The sequence below is a fragment of the Sinocyclocheilus grahami genome, unplaced genomic scaffold (assembly GCF_001515645.1).
Source record: "Sinocyclocheilus grahami isolate Dianchi unplaced genomic scaffold, SAMN03320097.WGS_v1.1 scaffold319.1, whole genome shotgun sequence".
Classification (NCBI taxonomy): Eukaryota; Metazoa; Chordata; class Actinopteri; order Cypriniformes; family Cyprinidae; genus Sinocyclocheilus; species Sinocyclocheilus grahami.
Window position 1 is genome coordinate 170596 of NW_015505498.1, and position 21674 is coordinate 192269.

At 35.3% G+C, this 21674-nt stretch overlaps 1 protein-coding gene across 1 annotated transcript in view; it reads left to right on the forward strand.

The window, feature by feature from the left end:
- Positions 1–21674, forward strand: part of LOC107602112 (CXADR-like membrane protein) — a 102943-nt gene that overhangs the window by 52069 nt on the left and 29200 nt on the right. The window contains exon 2 of the mRNA XM_016294521.1: positions 18717–18874. Coding sequence (XP_016150007.1) covers positions 18717–18874 — 158 coding nt within the window. The remainder of the gene's footprint in view (positions 1–18716; positions 18875–21674) is intronic.

Sequence of the window (21674 nt, forward strand, 5' to 3'; positions counted from 1 at the left end):
AGACTCGTGCGGGTCAATGAGCAGAAGAAAGACAGCCAGACTCCGGGGCCATTAGCACAGAACGATGCAAAGCTGTATATTGAAAAAACACACCATCTAGAGATGTGTTAAATTATTCGCTCCGTTTTTAGAGTGCCCTGTCATGCAAGATGTGAAGGCAGTGGTCAAATGGGTCAATCTAGTGCATGTCTCCATAGAAAAAACAATGGAAAAGCAGCGCAGATGAATAAAAACCATCTGTGTGAACGGCCCCTTAAAGAATGAAACATAAGATATCAATGAGTGATGCATGGATGAATCACGTGGTCAGGAATCAGTTCCACTTTGACTGTGATTTCATTCATTGTCAAATTAATTGAGAGTTGATTTAATGATTCCTGCGTTTTGTGTCAGTCTTTCATATATTTTAAGTTAATTACACATAATTTGTTCACATTGTGTAATACAATAGAATAATCTGAGTATGTGATATGTTATACAAGTGTTATGAAGTACTGTGGCAGTACCATAGTATACTGGTGTTGACACTTTAATATACAGTATATTATGGTTTTGAATTGCCATTTGCCAGTTAGATGTCATTGTATTTACATGGCACACCAAGGTACTTCAGAAAATACCATGGCAATACAATGGTACACGTGTTGAAAACTGACATTACCATGGTTGCATGTCCAAAAACGAAAAATTAAATCATAAAATATCATGGGACCTTTTGGAATCTGTTTGTTTGTTATTTACTTGCAGAAAAAACACATTTGTAAAATTAGTGATTCTAGAGAATTGTTGGCTAAAACTGAAAATTTGAATCATTTTTGTTCAATCAGAAAAATCATCATAACTAGAGTTAATCAGGTATGAATAATTGCACTTGCTTTTTTGTTTGTTTGTTTAGTTGTTTACTCATAATACCGGGTGAGAGACTGAGACACAAACAATAAATTCTAGTGAATGTTTGGCCAAATTATTTTATTTTATTTTATTTTATTTTTAATTCATTTTATTTGTTTGTTCATTTGTTTCTTTTTTTCTTTTATTTCTTTTTTTTTTTTATTATTATTATATATATTTTTTTTATATGCCCAAGGTTGAGAGCCATTTACTTTATTGGTCAAAAATGGCATTTTCAAACTAAAATAATTGGGGTTAAAAATGTGGGTCACCCACATGATGGTGTTATAAAGGAAGTAGGAAAAGAGGGTGAAAGATAGTAAGATTTTACAGTTTAGGTCCTATTGAGAAGTCAACAGGACAGATGGTAACCTGCTCTATTAGTGACCATCTCTAATTTAATGGGACCTTCATATAAGCCTGGCTTTGCCATGGCAGGACAGGTGGCATTTTGTCACGGTCACACTCCCTTCACATCAAAGATGCACTCATATTTCTAGCACATGAAGCTTTGACACCAGCTCAACTCTAGCGGCACAGCTGATGCCAACCAAACCCTTCGATTGAACATGCCTCATCAATCTCGTTTGCTTTTCTCCTCCCAACGCTACTTCCTGCGCCCGGCTCCTGTTGCAGGTGACCATCATTCACGTTCTCACGTCAAAATGATCCACAGATGAGTGGAGTAAGTCAGAAGACAGCTTCAGGATTATCCAGTTGTTTCTCACTCAAGGACATGTAAACTCAAGTATACTGATAGGCTTCAGTTAGAGAAGGGGCTGCTTATGTGATGAAGGCCATTGCTATTATGTAACACACAACTTTCTGATGCATAGAGGAGCGGAACGATTAGCATATATATATATATATACATAGAAAACACTTATTTTAAATTGTAATAATATGCAAGCAAGTACAGGAACTTGCATTCGGCGATGCGGTGCCAAGAGTATTCAAGACATACTGCTGCTGCACAAATAGCATATAAAATAACCTGTAGCAGATTTATACGGGTGGAGCTAGGGAGGTGGACGGTTTCAGAGTAACTCTGAAAGCGCACTGCAGGAATCTCTAGTGAATGCTAGCCAGCCATATAAATGCAAGGTAGTAAGCTCATTGGCTGCATATGCAGCATGAACCAATCCGCTTGTGCCAAGTCGTTTAACTCTCTGAATATCATCAGTTAGGTTAACAAAACATCAGCCTGCACCATCTAGAGTTTCATGACTGAACTATATATGTATATATATATATATATATATATATATATATAAATGAAGAACTAGTACATTTTATTTTTGAAACCCATTGGAAAACTAATAGTGAATTATTGGCCAAAACTGAAACTTTAAGTGTTGAATCAATTCAGTGAAACTAACAGTTTGAAATCAGTCATCAGGAAATTAACTCATGCTGTGTTTTTGGTTCTTACATTTATTTACGTGTATATGTATGTATTTATGCATTTATTAATTCATGCATTAAAGCAACATTTGCAATGTTCCTTAATTTTGCATAATCAGCTAAATCATCATGGATATACAGTAATGCAAATATTCAAGATGCAAATATTTCCCAGCCCCAGACTCAATCAGATATGTATAATGGGATTTACTGTCAATTAGCTTTTATGCTCAAACATTTTTCGTATCTACCTCACTTTTTTATTTTATTATTTAGTTGTTTATGAGCCATGAACAGTGCCAGAGGCTCATTGTATATCCTCCAGAGTATTGAATTACTCATAATACCAGGGGAGAGAATGGTAAGGATGATAATAATTCATGTTTGCATTGGCCTGCTGCAGTTACGGGCCATACATAAACCAATAGCTGTGAGATGCAGATACATTCTGCAACTCCACTTTATGCACCTATAGTCAGCTGGATTTCCCATAATGGACATAAAAAAATTGCAGTTTGCAGCAAAATGGGCCGACTGCAAGCTTATTAAGTATCGATCCGGGGAGGTCACTGCTGAAATTCAGCTCCTACAATGTGTGACAGGATCAGATGCCGGCAGCCAGAATTGGAGATTAGACGTTATCAATAAAAAATGGGAGGTGTCCTTCATTCTGGTGTCTCAGATCAGGTGGAACAGCACCCGCTGTGGCTTTAAATGTCAGGTGGAAGATGGAAACAGAACGGCCTGTGTCAGTGGTTTGAGTGTTTTCTGTGCCGGGTAATGAATCCGTTTTGTGAGGGATTCTGCTGAAGTCATGAAAAAAGTTCAGAGGCGTTCAGTAGTAATATTTTTTTGTGCCGCAGACAGTGCTTGCACTTTTTAGTCAGGGAACTGAGAGGCCACCTTCCATCTTTCTTGACAGCAAAACTTTATTATGATATTGCAGCCAGGTTTGAACTTGCCCAAAGGAGATTTTTTGGCTCAGAGATTGCAAAAAATTCCTTAGGAGAACTAAAAATAGTTGACATAGAGTAATATGAATGAGGATAGAGCTCAGATCATTTGGTTTTAGCAGATTTTTATGAGAAATGTTTGAGGTCATGTCGAGTTCTTAGACTTGAGTTTTATGAGAAACTCGCATAACAGTTGGAGATTGTTGAAACTCTACAGGAAATATTTGTGAGATCAATCTGAGGGATTAAAAAAAAAAAAGGGAAAAGTCTCCAATTAATGTTTCTTTCTTTCTTTCTTTCTTTCTTTCTTTCTTTCTTTCTTTCTTTCTTTCTTTCTTTCTTTCTTTCTTTTCTTATTTAATTTATATTTTAAAATATATACTTGACATTAATAAATTTTTCAATACAATGGAAGTTATTGGCAATTTGGGCTGTCAAGCTCCAAAATTCATTTTGCCTCCAGAGGTCGCCCTCCCATTATATTGACTCTCACACCACACAGACTATTACACATCACCGTGGACTACATTTCCCATGTTCCATTGCGCTAATCACAAGCTCACCTGAATCGTATCACACACAGCTGCTACCCATTACACACACTATAAGAATCAGTCTCAAACAACCATTCACTGCCGAGTATTTTTTAGCGCTTATCGCTCATCGTGTTATGGCTACATTACAGAGCCATTTCAGAGTTTTGTCTTGTGTCTAGTTTGGTGCCTGATTGCCTGTTTCCTGATCTCCTGCCTGTCTTGGATTCTTCTATTGCCTACCTCTCTGGACATTGTTCGCCAATCTCAGACCCACGCTAGCCTTTGGATTACTCTTCATCTTGCCTCTTTTATTACTGTTTGCTGTGTATTGACCCATGCCTGTTTCATGACCACGCCTTTTAATAAAAGCATGCAAATGGATCCACACGTCTCACGTCTCTGTCGCCCCGTAACAGTAACTGGACAATTTAAAACTAAACTAAAACTGCAATAAAAAATACATGATAAAAGTATTCAAAATGTAATTAAAATACAATTACAAATCACTGTGTTTATGATTGATAAAAAAATTTAAATACTCTGATAACAAAATATCAGTTCGAGTATTTTTTAGCGCTTATCGCTCATCGTGTTATGGCTACATTACAGAGCCATTTCAGAGTTTTGTCTTGTGTCTAGTTTGGTGCCTGATTGCCTGTTTCCTGATCTCCTGCCTGTCTTGGATTCTTCTATTGCCTACCTCTCTGGACATTGTTCGCCAATCTCAGACCCACGCTAGCCTTTGGATTACTCTTCATCTTGCCTCTTCTATTACTGTTTGCTGTGTATTGACCCATGCCTGTTTCATGACCACGCCTTTTAATAAAAGCATGCAAATGGATCCGCACGTCTCTGTCGCCCCGTAACAGTAACTGGACAATTTAAAACTAAACTAAAACTGCAATAAAAAATACATGATAAAAGTATTCAAAATGTAATTAAAATACAATTACAAATCACTGTGTTTATGATTGATAAAAAAATTTAAATACTCTGATAACAAAATATCAGTTTGCAATATAAGAGACAGAGACAGACTGAGAGAGAAATAACTGAGACATTAAATCTATCTCTTTAATTGTTTTTTTCTTATGAGTAGGAAAGAAATGCTCATTTCCCTTTAAATGTCCGTATATGCAGATTCCTTTTGTCTTTTAAATTGTACCAGTTTTCTAAAGCCCCAAAGCAGTGTCTTGGCTGACAAGTAAAGTCCAGGTGAGCTTCTCTCTCTCTTCCCATGAGAAATGTTTGAGGTCATGTCGAGTTCTTAGACTTGAGTTTTATGAGAAACTCGCATAACAGTTGGAGATTGTTGAAACTCTACAGGAAATATTTGTGAGATCAATCTGAGGGATTAAAAAAAAAAAAGGGAAAAGTCTCCAATTAATGTTTCTTTCTTTCTTTCTTTCTTTCTTTCTTTCTTTCTTTCTTTCTTTCTTTCTTTCTTTCTTTCTTTCTTTCTTTCTTTCTTTCTTTCTTTCTTTCTTTCTTTCTTTCTTTCTTTCTTTCTTTCTTTCTTTCTTTCTTTCTTTCTTTCTTTCTTTCTTTCTTTCTTTCTTTCTTTCTTTCTTTCTTTCTTTCTTTCTTTCTTTCTTTCTTTCTTTCTTTCTTTCTTTTCTTATTTAATTTATATTTTAAAATATATACTTGACATTAATAAATTTTTCAATACAATGGAAGTTATTGGCAATTTGGGCTGTCAAGCTCCAAAATTGATTAAAAAGCCACCACAAAAGATCATAAAAGTGGGCAAAAAAATAAATAAATAATAATAATAATTTAAAAAAATAATAAAATTAAATAAAATTAAATAAAATTAAATTAAAACCGTCATGGAATTGTAAAATGTTAGCATGACAACTACCTGAAATAGTTAAGTTAAAGCAAGAAAATTAGTAACTGTCACAAATCCTGTCCATGAACTTCCATCCATTTTGCCTCCAGAGGTCGCCCTCCCATTATATTGACTCTCACACCACACAGACTATTACACATCACCGTGGACTACATTTCCCATGTTCCATTGCGCTAATCACAAGCTCACCTGAATCGTATCACACACAGCTGCTACCCATTACACACACTATAAGAATCAGTCTCAAACAACCATTCACTGCCGAGTATTTTTTAGCGCTTATCGCTCATCGTGTTATGGCTACATTACAGAGGCATTTCAGAGTTTTGTCTTGTGTCTAGTTTGGTGCCTGATTGCCTGTTTCCTGATCTCCTGCCTGTCTTGGATTCTTCTATTGCCTACCTCTCTGGACATTGTTCGCCAATCTCAGACCCACGCTAGCCTTTGGATTACTCTTCATCTTGCCTCTTCTATTACTGTTTGCTGTGTATTGACCCATGCCTGTTTCATGACCACGCCTTTTAATAAAAGCATGCAAATGGATCCACACGTCTCACGTCTCTGTCGCCCCGTAACAGTAACTGGACAATTTAAAACTAAACTAAAACTGCAATAAAAAATACATGATAAAAGTATTAAAAATGTAATTAAAATACAATTACAAATCACTGTGTTTATGATTATGATAAAAAAAAAATTTAAATACTCTGATAACAAAATATCAGTTTGCAATATAAGAGACAGAGACAGACTGAGAGAGAAATAACTGAGACATTAAATCTATCTCTTTAATAGTTTTTTTCTTTCTTATGAGTAGGAAAGAAATGCTCATTTCCCTTTAAATGTCCGTATATGCAGATTCCTTTTGTCTTTTAAATTGTACCAGTTTTCTAAAGCCCCAAAGCAGTGTCTTGGCTGACAAGTAAAGTCCAGGTGAGCTTCTCTCTCTCTTCCCCTCAGTCACTGTCCTCCTCTGCGGCCGGACCATCTGTTTGGATGTCACGGTCAGGAATAAACCTGAACTTTGCAGGGACAGACGTGTCTAAGTGTCTGAGAGAGAAACACCAAAAGTGAGAGATGGAGAAACGTATTGTGGCGCTTTCCTTCATCAAGCTTCCAGTAATGGATATGTCCTTTTCCTTTTCACAAAACAAAACGTCTGCCAGGGAAAATAACAGATAGTCATACTTAGGTGAGCGCTTTACTGAAAACAAAAGTGTGAAGATATCCTGGAGAAATGGGTTTGTTTTGTCACAGGCAGGAGATGAAAGGAATGTGGCACTTACAGAAAATAAGCTTTCCATTTAGACAGACGCAAGGATTTACACAACCCCCACCCCCACAGACACACACGCACACATTTATATAGATAACTGCATGCTAGCTAATTATTATATGAAGCTAATTATCCCTTGTAAAAAAGTACACTTAGCAGATTTTTTAAAAGTATATATTGCAGAAATCATATACTTTACTGTGAACTGAATGTAATGTTTTCAGACACGTAATTGCATGTTAAATGCAATTAAATGAAATGTATTATAGTTCAAATCTATAATAGCTGAATTTTAAAGTGCTTGTTTCGACTCACTAGAATTTCAGTACATCTTAATAAGTAATTTCACAATTACTTTTATTGTCTTCAAAAATATGGTTAAAGTGTACTGCTGAATATGCATATACAAAGTATTTATGGTAAACTAAAATATACTTAGTATTGAAACTTCTATGTCAGTTTTTTAAATATAGTTGATCATGTATTTAAATATAGTTGTAATGATCAAGTTAGAATTTTTTTGGGACATTTAAAATATATTAAAGGGATAGTTCACCCAAAAATTTAAATTACCCCAATATTTACTCACCATCAAGCCAAAGGTGTATATGACTTTCTTCTTTCAGACAAGTGCAATTGGAGTTATATTAAAAAATGTCTCTTCCAAGCTTTATAATGGCAGTGAATGGGGGTCGAGATTTTGAAGCCCAAAAAATCCATCCATCCATCATAAAAGTGCTTAACACGGCTCTGGGGGGTTAATAAAGGCCTCCTGAAGCAAAACGATGCATTTGTGTAAGAAAAATATCCATATTTAAAACTTTATAAACCGTAATCTCTAGCTTCCGCTAGCTGTCATAAACGCATTCACATGAGAATGGCCTTCCAGCAAATGACGTAGGTGTATGGCGTAAGCTCTAGTGAGAATATTCTAGTCTCACGGGAAAGCTTTTTTACAGCAAAGAGAATATATATATTTCAATCATGACAACTCTCTGAACATTTTAGCATGGTAATGGATATGTCAATGTTAATGCATTTGGTCTTGGCGGAATATATCTGCTACGCTGCTGCTGAATAGCTGCTGCTGTTGGTTATTGCTGTAGTTGTAGATTATTCCTGCTGCTGCAAGCAAGTACAGGGACTTGCTACTGCCAATGCATATGGCGATACGGTGCCACGAGTATTTAAGACATGCTGCTGCTGCACAAATAGCATATAAAATAACCCCGTAGCAGATCTATACAGGTGGAGCTGGGGAAGGTGGAGGGTTTCAGAGAACTCTGAAAGTGCGCTGCAGGAATCTCAAGTGAATGCTAGCCAGCCATATAAATGCAAGGCAGTAAGCTCATTGGCTGCATATACAGCATGAACCAATCAGCTTATGCCAAGTCGTTTAACTCTCTGAATATCATCAGTTACGTTAACACCCCGTCAGAATGCGCCATCTAGAGTTTCATGACTGAACTATATATATATATATATATATATATATATACTTATAAGATTTGAAGTGCACTACAAGTGAACATTCAGTACAATTAAGTGCACTTCTTTTTCACTAGGGATATGACAGCTAGTTTTGGACGGGTGTGGAGTGGAAGCAGAGTTTTGAAAACACTGTTGTATTTTCGGACAGTGGAAGGTGGGGTGTGTTTAAGTGGTCTGGTTAGAAATCATCTTGTTTAATCTGTAAATCATCTGTTTAATCATCATCCAGGTTTGGTGCCACTGGTGATGCAGAAATTATACACTGTGGCTTTAAATTCTATAAAATAACTCTGTGTTGACCAGCCATTTTTTGGCAGCCATTTATTTCGAGGCTTTCCTGGCTTAAAGGCATCCACCGATTAGTCTCAGAGTGTGACAGAACACTCAAAGATTCATAGGCATAATTAAAATGTAAATGCCGAACATCCATTCCAAAAATGTCTAACCGGCTTTGAGTGAAGTGTCAGACCGTGAGCAGGGTGTTTGGCTGGGGGTAGTGTTAACTGTTTAAATGCGTTTAATTCTGTGTTTGTGTTGTTAGTTTGTTATGTGTTTTTAAGCATTAATATGTATGTATTCATGTCAGTCTGGAAGACAAATTTCCACTCTGTGACAAACAGAATGGACAATAACGTTACACTAGACTTGGGTGTGAGCACCGAGCTTCAAATACCCTCTACCTGTTTTCATTTTGTCATGAGCATGTTTTAGGTTTACAAACGCAGAGTGTGCCAAAGCATGATGGGAAATCTGACGGTGTTTCTGGGAGCGTTGTGTATGAGTAACCTTCATTGTCTCTTCTTGTGGACAAAGAGTCCCGTGTGATGTGAATTTTGAGCACATGGTCAGGTTTTCCATGATCCAGCAGCATTCCAGTGTTACAGTAAAAACACGGTTTCCTAGATACATATTAAATCCAGATTAGGTGTTGCAATATTAGGGTATTTCCTGTATTTAATCAATAAGAGTGATTGAATGTGAGCTTAATGCATTTAGGCAACATTAGTATGTTGTTTTTTTGTGCTTTAATGGGAAGCAGATGAGGTCTATAGAAAGTTCCAGTGCAGAAAGCCACTATTAGCGGTTTTGAGTGTGTTTGTCATGAAGTGACTTCAGTCAGGGTAGATGCCATATTTAACTAGCTAACTTGAGCAATCTTGAGTTTCTTGCACTGAGAGGATGGGAGCAACAGCAAGTATGTGAAGTTATTGTTATGGCAGCAAGATACATTTCAATCTGATCTAGATCAGATTTATTAAAATTGTTATAATGTATAACCGATATGATTTCAAAAGATTGTGCTACCTTCTTTGTAAATCCCTTAGTGGTCACTGGCTCCCTGACCAAGAACTTCTTCTAAAATAAATATATACCCTCCTTTTTGATGGCTTATGGTAGAGGAATGAACATTCAATTCACGGGCAACAGCTCTGGTGGACATTTTTGCAGTCAGCATGCCAATTGCACACTCCCTCAAAACTTGTGGCATCTGTGGCATTGTGCTGTGTGATAAAACTGCACATTTTAGAGTGGCCTTTTATTGTGGCCAGCCTAAGGCACACCTGTGCAATAATCATGCTGTCTAATCAGCATCTTGATATGCCACACCTGTGAGGTGGATGGATTATCTCGGCAAAGGAGAAGTGCTCACTAACACAGATTTAGACAGATTTGTGAACAATATTTGAGAGAAATAGGTCTTTTGTGTACATAGAAAAAAAGCCTTAGATCTTTTAGTTCAGCTCATTAAAAATGGGGGCAAAAACAAATGTGTTGCATTTATAATTTTGTTCAGTGTAGATGTGAAAATGCACTATCCAAACATAACTGGTTGTAAGTCATAAATGCTTTGGAGTACCAAGTTTGGTCTTTTTTTAAAGAAGAAAATCAGCAGATTTTTGCTGCTAAAATTAAAGTTTAAGTTTAAGATTAAAGTAAAGATTACATTTTCTGCAAAGAAAATGTGCAGTGCTATTTTTTTATTTTATATTAAATAAAAATGTTATTGAATATTTTGGAATCAAAACCATATGTCTAACTAGGTCATGTTCCAAATTTGAAGTTGATATCACAAAAATTGAGGATCCTGTGTGATTTTGTTTAGGTGCTAAACCAAAAATAGCCATTAAGTTGAATTTTTATACATTTCCACAAATGTATTTATACATTTCTGTCACAGTATTACTTCTATCATGAAATAGCCACCAGATATGGAACCTTGAGACTCAGACCTTTCCAACGATACAAGTTTGGTCAAGATTAGAAAAAAAGTTTTAATTATAAAATTTTCAAGTAAATTTTGTAATATGACACTTGACAACACCCACTAGTGGGAAAAGCCCACTGAAAGGATTTAAAGTACCATTTCCATGGTAAAACAATGTCCAATTTCAAATTGTTTTTCACAGATTTTTTCACAGAGTGTTTGAGCTTTCAAATGATATCTAATTTAAAATGATTGCTAAAACATGTGACAGCGGAAAAGTTAGTCAACACATCAAGTGTACTTGTTTAAACCATGACAAAATATTACTGAAACATGATTTAAAATAAGTCGACATTATTACAAAGTGCACTTTTTAAAATGTACTTAAGTGTGTTAAGGAAGTCATGAAAGAGTCTCTCTTTAAGTACACTTTAATGGTATTTTACTTCATTCATATTATATTAGCCGCAGTTATTATTTTTTTTAAATATACTTTTAAGATTTGAAGTGCAGTCAATACAATTAAGCAAACTTATTTTACACAAGGGATAGCAAAAGAATAGAACTGAGGATCCTTAATTTTAATTTTAAATTGTGAACCGAACAGCTAAAAATATTTTAGTGAATTGTCTGAACACCGCAAAGCACATTGTGAAACCAGGGTAAATGTCCAGTCACCCTGCTGAAGTCCGCTATTCACATCCTTCACTGTTAGCATTACAGCTATCACGACCCCCACAGGCGTTTGTCAAGGACGAGCTGTGCTGGTATTAGTGCAGTGTAAATGAGACGACCCCGCTAAGGTTTTGGTGACCACCCATGACATGAAGAGGATTACGCTACATTATCCCATCAAAGAAGCGTCTTTAGTCTGAAGGAACAGCAGTCCAGCCAGAAGTAGCTAGCATGTGTGTGTGCAAAACGTAGCAGACGTTTGGCTGATGAAATGTTTTTGATTAAGGGTGTGCCTGCTGCTAGAATCTGAAGAGAACTCGCTATGTGTATTTTAAACACTGGGAATAATGATGTTGGAAGCTAATAAACTTCCTAACAGACGAAGGCTACAGATGATCTCACTGAGGAACAAGTTGTGAGTCTTCAAAACAGCAGATGGAAAGTCTGTTTGTGTGACTTTAACGCATTTTGCATGTCATTTCTGTCCATCCAACACATTCAAGTGTGACCTAACTATCATGCACCATTCAAAATCATCTGAATCATTATAAATGTTTGTTTGTTTATTTATGTATTTATTTGTTTGTTTGTTTGTTTGAAAAGAAGTCCGTTTATTTTTGATTCAATTCATAAAACTGTTTGTTTATTTGTTTATTTATTTAAAGTTATATTATATGAAGTTATATTATTATTTTTATTATTATTAAATATTAAATATTATTTATTGGTATTATTATTATTATTATTTGGACTATGTTTTATGGAAGCCCATTTCTGCCACAGAATAAAAAATAAATAAATAAAAAGGTGACTACGACTATTTGTCTCTTGATTCTGACTTTTATTCTCATTATTATTTATATATAGTGTTTTTATTCGGGCTTACATAATGTACTGGTTTCTCCTCACATAGATAGATGCACACATATATTAGTCATATTGTTGTTGCTGTATTCTTTTTCTCACCTGGTTTTATCGTAACTTTTTAAAGTTTTCAAAGAAAAAAATGCTTTGTCTGTTAATTCTGTCACCTGTCTGGAAGCGCTGTAGAGCTCTGCCGCCCTGGAGGCCAGAATAGTTTGATGTTTTCTCATCTGCGACGGCACATTATCATGTGTCAGAGAGAATCAGATGGTGTGCGCTATGTCAGCAGTGCCCATGAATTTATTTTCATAAATGAATTGAATTGAGTTCAGTTGAGATGTAAGACAGGGCAAAGCGGCATCCGGGGTCTGAGAGTGTTTATAAAACAAAGAGTTCAGCAGCTTTTAAAGGGACCATGAGCAAAGGACTTTCCTTGCTCTTTTGAAATAAAGAGTTGCATGTGCTATGTAGATGTAGTCTACAGCTCTTTCCCCAGTTCACATAGATCATTCATGAAAGAAAAAAAATAACTTGGCTTTGGCTTTGACATTAGATCGGATGACTGTGCATATTTACATATAATTGGCTATTCAGTGTTCAGAAACCTGGCCTGAACTACACTGGTGCATGGAGGTTAGCCAATCACAAAATATGTTATTTACATACTGAGCATTATAAAAGTACAGCACATGCATTCAATTGATTAAAACTGACAGTAAAGACATTCATAATAACACAAAATATTTCTATTTAAAATAAATCCTGTTCTTTCGAACGTTCTATTCATCAAAGAATCCTGAAAAAAAACATAATGTTATTCAGTGTAAAAAAAAACAAATGAAAGAAAAAAAATAACTTGGCTTTGGCTTTGACATTAGATCGGATGACTGTGCATATTTACATATAATTGGCTATTCAGTGTTCAGAAACCTGGCCTGAACTACACTGGTGCATGGAGGTTAGCCAATCACAAAATATGTTATTTACATACTGAGCATTATAAAAGTACAGCACATGCATTCAATTGATTAAAAGTGACAGTAAAGACATTCATAATAACACAAAATATTTCTATTTAAAATAAATCCTGTTCTTTCGAACGTTCTATTCATCAAAGAATCCTGAAAAAAAACCATAATGTTATTCAGTGTAAAAAAAAACAAACAAAAAAAACATTAGATGACATTAAATAACTATATTTAAGGATGGACATTGCAACACACAAACACTAATTAATTGTCATTTTAATTTCAATTTAAAAATGATAATTTTAAATCTTCACTATATGTACTTCAAACCACTAGGTTTTTAGTCATTTAAAATATAATACAATTTAGTATGATCACTTATTCTTTTATTATAATAAGTACAGGTCAGAATAAGTGTGATGTTTAATTTTTACATAAATATAGCTGTTATGCTGAATGACATTGCAACATTATTTCACCCATATTTTGACATTTTACTTTCACAAAAGTGATTTGAAACTTTAAAGTAGACACTACTTGCATTTATTATGTTATATGAATATAAAATATATTTTGTAAATTTGATTTGTGGACAGCAAAGTGGGATGTCTCGTCTTTGACGTATATGTAAACATTTGAAAAAACATTTTCAAAATTGATAATAATAAGAAATGTTCCTTATTTTATCACTTATTCTTTTATTATAATAAGTACAGGTCAGAATAAGTGTGATGTTTAATTTTTACATAAATATAGCTGTTATGCTGAATGACACTGCAACATTATTTCACCCATATTTTGACATTTTACTTTCACAAAAGTGATTTGAAACTTTAAAGTAGACACTACTTGCATTTATTATGTTATATGAATATAAAATATATTTTGTAAATTTGATTTGTGGACAGCAAAGTGGGATGTCTCGTCTTTGACATATATGTAAACATTTGAAAAACCATTTTCAAAATTGATAATAATAAGAAATGTTCCTTATTTTATATAGTAAAACAGTTATTACACAGTTATTACTGTTTTTACTGTATTTGTGCTCAAATAAATTCGAATTTTTTCAAAAATATTAAAAACCATACTGACCATGTAGCGTGTGTAGTATATAAAAGTAACCAGATGTAAATAACAGAATCTCCAACCATTTATTTTTTTTATCTGAGATGTTTAGTACATGTTGTAAAGGTACAACATGCTTAAACAAAGCCTTGCTTAACAGCCTGTTAGTTAACGGCACGTATTGATTATTCTGTTAAATTCATCAGGCAGTCAGTTTCCGTGTTCAGTGTTACTTTACATCCCAGCAATTGTCTCCCACAGACAGAGAGCTCGCGTGAGATCACAGATAACAAGACGAGCTGCATTAAGACGTCTAAGCTCTTCTTGATCTTGTTCTTAAAGTAAGACTCTTAGAAGTCAAATGTTTTGAGTTTAGACCATTGCTAATGTAGAAAGACTTACGCTGGACAAAGGAAAATCAGACATGTCACCGCAAGCCTGATTTGCTTTCGTGCCAGTTCACGGGGACAGTACATTTCTTATCACATGTAGGTTAAAGAGGGATTGTTTTGTAGGACTAAATCGAGTTTGGATTCTAACTCAAAGCTGATGTGTTGGCTAGTACACACAGTTGATTGCACACAGCACTGATTGCACACAGCTGTAATTAATCACACATTCCCTATATAACACTCTCTCTGATCCCTTCCCACTGCCGAGTATTATATAGCGTATATCACTCACCTAGCGATAGCTACTCTATGGAGCCCGTTTAGTTTCTCATAGCCTTAGCTTAGTCTTGCCTTGTCTGTTTCCTCGTGTCCTTAACTTCTCCTGTGTACCTCAGATTCCCCCTCTAGTCTTGCCCTATTCTGATATTGTTTGCCCCTGCCTGGACCTTGCCTTGTACCTGGACTTATCCCTCTAGTCTCGCCCTATTGGTCCTGTTTGCCAATCGTAGACGCTAGCTCTAGGATTTATTCTTGTGTCTTGCCTTCTATATACCCATTGCCATTATCTGACCCTTGCCTGTCTCTAACTATGTCTATGAATAAAGCCTTGCATTTCGATCCGCACGTCTCATGTCTCGTCAGCCCCGTAACAATTCTGACTTCTTTTCAACTCTTGACTTTTTAATATACAATTGCAAGTTTATAGCTCACAATTCTGAGAAATAAAGCCAGAATTGTGAGATGTAAACTTGCAATTGCAAGAAAAAAGTAAGAATTGTGAGATAAAATTCAAAAACGGGCTTCCATACATTACATATCAGAACCAGTTGGAACAACTTTTTTTTTTTTTTGTCGTTAGAGCATATGCACCAATAAAGCATTCAAAATACAAAGAGAAACAACCAAGTACAAACCATTTTTACACTGAAACAGAAAAAATTGTATTCCTTGGATCATGATGAATCTGTCAATATCGGTTTTGTCAGGATCAGGCAAAACATATGTCTGCCATTTTGAAATTTGTCTTAAAGTGTAATATTTTTTAAATGCTTTGACATATTGGAGCAAAATTTGGTAGATGCCATCAGCAGCATGTCCTGAAGGTACCTGCAAAGTTTGAAGACTTTTTACATAAAATTCATGTTCTTGATGGCGATGCATTCATTGGTGATTGGTGAAATCTCATTTGAAATTTGTTTGTTGCACTGTGTAAAGAATAAAGCACACATCAAATGTGTGCTTGAAAAGCACAGTTTCCAAATCCATAATCACATCACTCTTCTTTTCAGCCTACAAAGAGAAACAACCAAGTACAAACCATTTTTACACTGAAACAGAAAAAATTGTATTCCTTGGATCATGATGAATCTGTCAATATCGGTTTTGTCAGGATCAGGCAAAACATATATCTGCCATTTTGAAATTTGTCTTAAAGTGTAATATTTTTTAAATGCTTTGACATATTGGAGCAAAATTTGGTAGATGCCATCAGCAGCATGTCCTGAAGGTGCCTGTAAAGTTTGAAGACTTTTTACATAAAATTCATGCTCTTGATGGCGATGCATTCATTGGTGATTGGTGAAATCTCATTTGAAATTTGATTGTTTGTTGCACTGTGTAAAGAATAAAGCACACATCAAATGTGTGCTTGAAAAGCACAGTTTCCATATCCATAATCACATCACTCTTCTTTTCAGCTTGAACTGAAGTATAAAGCAGACCAACGTGTGAAGCAGTGCTATTAAACCACCTGGCTGGCAGTATGCTGGATATTTTTGCAGCTGAGCTTTACTTTCCTTGAAGGAGGATGAAATTAAAACAGCTTTCATTCTGTTCTTTGATTTCTTGCCAGCTTGTTCCAACACATTATTATGTCCATCCTTAACCGGTAGCAGGCGAGGAATGACTCAGCAAGCTGAGCTAGAAAGTGTCTAAGGAAATATGCAGTCAGAGGTCTGAGCATAGAGACACACCTCTCAACTCTCTGCAATGAGGACAGGACTGGTGGTGATAGCAGAGATTTAATCACATATTTTTTAATTCATAAATGGGTGAGAGAGAATAAGGGCATTTATCAGCACAGAGCTAAACCAGTAAGAATGTCCCAGGAGACCCAATCTGGGCCGATGAACCACTATTGTGTCTGCTTCTCAACACAGACAATAAGGGAAAAAATCATCAATAACTGTCAACCAAATTTTTTTTTTCTTTAAATGATGCCAATGTGCTGGCTGATGTAATGTTAATACATATTCACGTTAGCAAATGACAAAACAAATTGTTCAAATCAAATGAACACTCATTCAAAAAAATATTTTAAAATATAAAACACAATATCATTTGAAAAGGTCACACTTTTATCTACTATTGTGTCTGCTTCTCAACACAGACAATAAGGGAAAAAATCATCAATAACTGTCAACCGAATTTTTTTTTTTCTTTAAATGATGCCAATGTGCTGACTGATGTAATGTTAATACATATTCACGTTAGCAAATGACAAAACAAATTGTTCAAATCAAATGAACACTCATTCAAAAAAATATTTTAAAATATAAAACACAATATCATTTGAAAAAGTCACACTTTTATCTGCCTAGGAGTTACAATTACCGGCCAGTGTCTATAATATCAAAACATTATGAATTCAAGTATTTGTTTAAAATATTTTTAAATAAATAATTAAACATTTGTTTATTTTTTCTTATTTTTTTACAGTTTTTTTTTCATAATCCTTCATCAAATTGTCTTTTATACTGATATAAAGAGCCTCACACAGGCGAGTATAAAAATATCAACCAACACCTATCATTTTTTTACTGTAAGTCTCACTGGGTATTTGAGAAAGCTCTGATGGAGTAATTAATAGACAGAAGTGGATGCATTTTGACAGTGAGGAAATAGCTAGTTTAAAATGAAGTAAGTATTTGTTTAAAATATTTTTAAATAAATAATTAAACATTTGTTTATTTTTTCTTATTTTTTTACAGGGTTTTTTTTCATAATCCTTCATCAAATTGTCTTTTATACTGATATGAAGAGCCTCACACAGGCGAGTATAAAAATATCAACCAACACCTGTCATTTTTTTTACTGTAAGTCTCACTGGGTATTTGAGAAAGCTCTGATGGAGTAATTAATAGACAGAAGTGGATGCATTTTGACAGTGAGGAAATAGCTAGTTTAAAATGAAGTTTAGAATGTCTAAAGTGGACTATCGAAATAAAGTGTAACCCAATTAGCTACTGAATTGTATTCCCTTGTGAAACATTCAGTGAGAAATCATGAAAAAGGGACTTTTTATCCACCAGGATTTGACTGGATCATAATGGGATATGATATTGATGTTTGAGATTATTTTTCTCTGCCCAAAGGCCTTGATTACAGAACTAAGAGTTTAAGGTTTGGTTGGTTAGCATGGTGCAGTTAGCCCCTCATTTTTTATTTTTTTTATTTTTCATTCGAATATCACACCTGAATGAATCTTCACAGAAAAACAACAAAGGCTCATTGAAAACATTTCCCTCTACCTAAATTTTTGGGAGAAAAAAAATCCAAAAACCTATACATAAAATTCACTGCAGTTTCCAGTTTGAAATCAACATTAGAAGTGGTAAAACACAAACTACAAGTACAAGTAGCAAAATACTAATTGTTATACCGTTTCACACAAATTATGATTACGGGGCAGATTATCGATTAATAAACACTTATTGTGTGCGGTTTCTTGCACAATGCTATGTTATGACCTCAAAATACTTTTTACCATAGTGCATGGTTTGTAATCAAATTCATTTTGATGTTTGTATCACATAACCAGCTCCATATGTTTGCGGTAGTAAACTTGCTTAGAAGCGCACCCGGTACAGCATTAGACTTGTGATGTGGAGCACTCAGGTGCGAGTCCTGTGAAACACGAGTCACAATAAAATAGCTTAAATACTAGTAGAAGCCAGCTAAAAGGGCTTGGGTGTTTCGGAAAATATATATTGATCTCACGTTTGCTTTGTTAACACTATCGGTTAGGTTCAGGTTAGAGTTTAGTATAGGTGCTACGCAATAGAGCATTAACATTTTATGACATTTACCATTGTGTGATCTCATAGACATGTTGTGTGTGTGTGTCTTTCTTTATAGTGTTGTTGAGTTTGATCTCGGCCGGGGCTCAGACCGAGATGAAGCGGGTTGTTGGGGACAACGCCACATTGCCTTGTCATCACCAGTTCTGGCAGTCGAATGGACAAACACTGGACATAGAATGGCTCCTGCAGAAACCCAATGTCAAACAGCGTGTGGTAAGAGATATGTTGCTCTTTATGCCTTTTCAGAATTTGTCTTGCCTTCTCTCATTGTCTCTTGTTTATTTTATTTCTGTTTCACTTAGATTTCTCTTGTTGTGAGTTTTGTTTTCGCATTATACCTCTCATCATCTTCTATTTTGTCTGTCCTCCTGGTCTCCTTCCAATCACTATGTGCTTGTGAGGTGATTTTTTTTTTGGAAATAACAATGTTTTAGTCCCAACATCCTGCTGAAAATTTCCAGCTGAAGTACTTGCTATGTAGTTTGACCAGAGTAATATTATGTTGCACAAATGGTCCAAAGACTGGGTACACACTATTTTGATAGTCCACTTTCTACTAACTACGAGTAACTTTGCAACTACAGTACATGTCAGCTACCAGTCATTAGAGTATTAGTTATTGTCTGCTTAATATCTACTAACACTTTATTTTGATGGTCCCCAACAGACATGCTTCTGACTATAAGTAACTTTGCAAGCACATGTCAACTTATTCTACTAACTCTAACCCTAACCTAGCAGTCTACTAATACCCTAATGAGTGTTAGTTAACATGCAGTTGTAAATTAATGAGAGTAAGCTGTAACCTGTGAGCTGTGATGTTAATGTATTTTTCCTTTATTTGCATGATTACAAAACAAATGGTCATATTATTATTATTATTATTAGGACTCAAGTACTGAAAGTGGTAAATAAGCACATAGATACTTGCTACAAACTGCATATACTGTATCATACATACATACCTACATACATACAAATAGGTCTAAGTATATATAAGAAAGTCTGGCTATGTGTAGTTCTCATTGAGCCAATCAAATATTACATTGACATTTGTTTGCTCTGCTTAATAGGAAGTCAGCTATTTTGGATTTTGTGTAAATACATTAACTTTTAAATACTCCTCTTAGAGGATTCATGTGATCGTCAGCAAACTCTTTCTTTCTTTCTTTCTTTCTTTCTTTCTATCAAGTAATACTTTTTTAAATGTTAAGTTGTCCCAAGGTTGTGTGTTATTCCTGTTACCAACATATATATATCTTTTTCAAGAAACTATTCCAAATAATAATAATAATACATCGAAACGTGATCATAATCCTTTAATAGAAAAAAGTGAACTCTTCTGAGACAAGTGAATTAATCTTTTTTATTGTGTTTGTCAGTAGAGGACAAGCATAAAATCTCAACCTTGTAAGCTACCATGTATCAATCTCTCAGAACACCCTGGCAACCACCCAAAACACCCTAGCAACTGCCTAGTTTTGACTGTCTCTCAATCTCTATCAGTGATACAGAAGTCGCAATGACTGCCTACATGGTTTCACAGTCTGAGGCTTGTGAGCACAGTGCTTTTCTCTGCATTCCTGCCATTCTGTCACAGGTCTAAATCAGCTTTTTTCTACACATCTCTCTTTGAAATACACACCCATCTAGTATGCGCGTGTCAGTATACCTAACAGATGCTTCACCCATCTCTCTTCTCCCTCGCTCTCGTAGAAACACATTCAGATAAGAGATTTGTCTTATCTGCCTGAAGAGAGAATCTTTCACTGTGAAACTAACATTGTTTGAACATAGCTTTGAGTTTAGGTATCCGTTATATGTCAGCGTGCCATAATTCATCAGGGGGAAGTCAATACGTGTCAGTCAGGCGATATACTTTCAGATTAATTTAATTATCTGATTGCAATAAGGATTTTGATTCCCCCACATAACCTAAAGAGATCTTTTCCTTTGTTTGAAAGTCAATGCAGATCTGTTCGTAATCGGTTGAGATTTCATTTCAGAAGACAGACAGGCCTAAAAAGAAACTTGCATCAGAGTCTTCGAAGCCTATGGGACGGGGTTCCCCATCACATGTAATATTTAACGAAAAGCTAACATTTGAGATGCCATTAATTAAAATCAAATGTCTGAAAATTTGATTAGGAATCACACGGAGCCCCTGGCATAATGAATAAGTCATTCCTTTGTTCCACTGTAAGGCCTGTGTAACTAGAAGTGTTTGGCTTGTGAACATTTAACCACAGCTTGTTTAGTAATGTGTTGTTGACTCTATGGGGTTTTGTTCACAAGAACGCTGCTGTTAAAAGCAATGGGTCAAGGTTTACATGGTTAGCGTGGCCTAGTTAACCCTTGCTGGTAGATGCGTAACTACACCATCTTTTTCCACTGACGGCCTATTTGAAAGTAGATTTTTATTATTATCTCTACTCACTAAGGCTGCATTTATTTGGTCAAAAGTACACTAAAAACAGCAATATTTTAAATTATTTTTACAATTTAAAACTAGATAAAAAGTTTGTCAAGACAATGATATTGTCTTGAGAAGGCCTGAACTGAACGTTTGAAGTAGTTTAAAGCTTGAACTTTTAAGGTTTTGAAGACTACCCAGTATATCAGAACTAAAATTATGTTGCATAGACAGACAGACGGATGGACGTATTTTGTTTATAAGGTCTTCTGGGTGGTTGCTGCTAGGTGGTTGTTAAGGTGTTCTGGGTGGTTGCTAGGCAGTTGCTAGGTTGTTTAGTGTGGTTGCTAGGTGGTTACTGGGTGTTCTGGATGGTTGCTAGCCAGGGTGTTGTGGGTGATTACAAGCTGGTTGTTAGAGTGTTGCTGGGTGGTTTTTAATATGTTCTGGTTGGTTGCTAGGAAGTTGCTAGGGTGTTTATGGTGGTTGCTAGGGTGTTGCTAGGTTGTTCTGTGTGGTTCCTAGAGTGTTGCTAGATAGTTACTGGGTGTTCTGGGTGGTTGTTAACCAGGGTGTTCTGGGTGGTTGCTAGGCAGTTGC